Source organism: Siphateles boraxobius, unplaced genomic scaffold (assembly GCF_051911475.1).
Source record: "Siphateles boraxobius isolate OS27281-9 unplaced genomic scaffold, OSU_SipBor_1 8, whole genome shotgun sequence".
In the NCBI taxonomy this organism is placed as follows: domain Eukaryota; kingdom Metazoa; phylum Chordata; class Actinopteri; order Cypriniformes; family Leuciscidae; genus Siphateles; species Siphateles boraxobius.
The window spans coordinates 4,970,001-4,972,927 of NW_027509208.1; the positions used below are offsets into that span (position 1 = coordinate 4,970,001).

Below are 2,927 nucleotides of genomic sequence, written 5' to 3' on the forward strand. Positions count from 1 at the left end.
ACGGCAATTTGACACGGTCATCATACGGAATGTTCCTCACCTTTGGGTCGGAATGAAGGACCAAGCTAGACGCCTCACCACACTCATTGACAACTTTTACGACCAAAAGGTACCATGTCACAAGACACGCCATACTGACCCAGACTTCCTGAAAGCTCACATAGGCCTTGAACATGTCCATCTTCAGAATTAAAAACACTTGATATTCATGTGCAGTCCTCAAATACATTTGTTTCATACCTTTTTCGATTTAATCATAATCTCCTGTTGTACTCTGTTAGCACCAACATACACTATCTATGTCTAAAACTCTCAGGTTAGAGTGGTGATGTTGGCTGACGCACCGTTAGACCGCCTCCTTGATCAGGGACCGATGACTGGAGAGGAAGCCAGGGATCGCCTAATGCTAGATGAACTCGGCCTGACTGATGTAATGACAACACCCTTAAAACATCACATTATACTTCTGAAACTATATCATAAACGCATACATTAATGTAGCATCAAAAATATTCCAAAAATGCTTTCTATACCAGTCCATGAATGTTATTTTTTGTATAATTTATATTCTATTTCAGTATTTATTTTTATCCGTAGCTTTTTATATTTTCAGATTTAGTAAAAGACGTTGCCATTTTTAGTAGTTTTTGTAATATTTCTATATAGCTTTCATTCATTTTATTTCAAGTTTAGTTAGTTGCCAATGCAACATTTCTAATTTCCGTTTTAACATTTAGAGGTTATGTAATATTTATATTGTATTTTATTTCTAGCTTTGTTTCAATTACCTGAAATTTGAATAGGTCATGAAGAGGAGTTATCAATGATTTAAGGGGTCATATCATATACCATATCATATATCATATACCATATCATAATTATTTTATTTATTTCCTGAAGTCAAATTGTAATGTAACGCCAAAATGTTTCTGAATTGAACAGTTCATTATTTTTCTCGTTCCTTTAAGAAACACCTCTGCATTTTGACTTCCTCTTTATAGAGTGATGCAGGGATGACATATTTTTGTAGGCCAGTCCAGAAGTTAGACAAAAACCCTATAGTATTTTTTCATTGGCTTTTGAATAATTGCAGAAAATAAGGTCTATGACTAACAAAACTGTATGACTCCTGATTCTTACACATTTTGTTCATCGTGATAATCTTCACAAATGAACACACCTTTTTAATGAATTTTGAAGTGTAAATATGGTAGAAGTCAAAAGCTAAACATAGACTATAAACGAACTACACCACAGTCGCATGGTTCAACGTCATCATCACTAAGCTTCTGAAAACTCTTTCAGTCTTTGCTTAAAAACATTTTCCCTGAAAGTTCAAGTTAGAATAGTTAGCAAGTGTATGATTATAAACACAACAAGGCTTTGAAAGTGATCTAGTGACGTTCAATGTCGCCGACAACCTCTGTTGTCCCATTTAGTCACTTGTTAGCAACCGCCTTTTACAAGACAAGTAAAAGTTTTTCACAAGAGGATATTACTGATGTAGTATCTGATGATATTACTGATGGAACTGCTAAAACCCTAACTCGTTTCCAGGCTTTGGTATACAAAAATCTGCAGGCAACAGTGACATGTTCCATACAAATATGCATGGTAATGTATTGATATGACCCCTTAAAGTAGTGAAATCTTTATTAAGCCTTGGTTCTTTGCTAATTTCTGTAGAATGGCATTTGTAATTGCTCTACTGCCTATATTTATTTTGTTCAGGAGGCCAGTGAGCGGTTGACACTATTCACAGCGGATGAAGAGGTCTTTGCCTTCCAGAGGACAGTGTCTCGCCTCACAGAGATGCAGACAGAACAGTACTGGATTAGTGGGGATCGGAGTCAAAAGTAAACTGAAACATCCTTGCAGTTACACTACCCCTTACTAGAGTCCACAGGAGCGTCCATGTGACCTCCTAAAACATTTGGGGTGGTACATTTCCAACACCATAAACAGACTGTCAGCCTTACTACAGTACTTTACAGGAAATTGGAATCATCCATATGCTCACAGTATTAATATGCAAAACTAAATGCACATGCTGCCCAATGAGTAGATGTCTAGCACCCTCTAGTGGTTTGATGTATTCTGCAGTATTTATTATATTATGTAGTTTGGAATACACTCAGTCTGTGAGGGAGAAAAAAGTCGTTCTAAATGTAATGGCAAATAATATGTGAATGCTTTATGTCTAATGAGAAACTATGTAGTTATAAAAAATTAATTATGAGAATTTTTTTTGAAATTGTGATTTGTTTTAGGTCATAATTATGATTTGCAATTCTGACTTTAAAAAAAATCAGATAAAGTTGAAATTATGAGAAGTAATTATGACATCCGTCAGTTAATGTCATTATAATTATGATTTACCAAAGCATGATATTTTTCTGATGTGGCAGAAGTGGGCTTCCATACTTAAATTATTAAAATGTTTAAAATGTTTACAACTTAAATTATTAAAATGTTTACAAATGTTTACAAGAATCCAGCTCTCAGATTTCATCAAAAATATCTTAATTCGACTTCCGAAGATGAACGAAGGTCTTACGGGGTTGGAACAACATGAGGGTGAGTCAATACTGACAGAATTTTCATTTTTGGGTGAACTATCCCTTTAAGCATTGTCTGTACGAATTATGTTAAATGATAAACAAGCAAAATGAATCTCCAAAGACAAAAAAAAAAAAGTTCAAATTTTCACTTGCCAGAGTGTTTTTTCTTCATCTCTCCACTTGGGACCAGCCATGGTGAGCATAAACTCAAAAAACATTATGTAATTTTACATGCATGTATATTTAAAACATTTTAAAAAGTCTCTTTCCTGTCATTTCAATTTTTGGTCTGAAGGCGGCAGTAGAAGATAGTTCTGTTCCCCATTTGCCTTCTACACACCCCACGTGCTCTGTGTTATTGTTTTA

General features: G+C 34.7%; 1 protein-coding gene across 1 annotated transcript in view; it reads left to right on the plus strand.

Moving 5' to 3' along the window:
* afg1lb (AFG1 like ATPase b) overlaps positions 1–2,485 on the plus strand; it is a 31,581-nt gene extending 29,096 nt beyond the window's left edge. Inside the window, exons 11-13 of the mRNA XM_077220095.1 lie at positions 1–109; positions 317–430; positions 1,732–2,485. The exon at positions 1–109 is cut by the window's left edge and continues 32 nt beyond it. Of these exons, the coding sequence (XP_077076210.1) occupies positions 1–109; positions 317–430; positions 1,732–1,860 (352 nt within the window). The 3' untranslated portion in view covers positions 1,861–2,485. The remainder of the gene's footprint in view (positions 110–316; positions 431–1,731) is intronic.
* Positions 2,486–2,927: the final 442 nt, after the last annotated feature.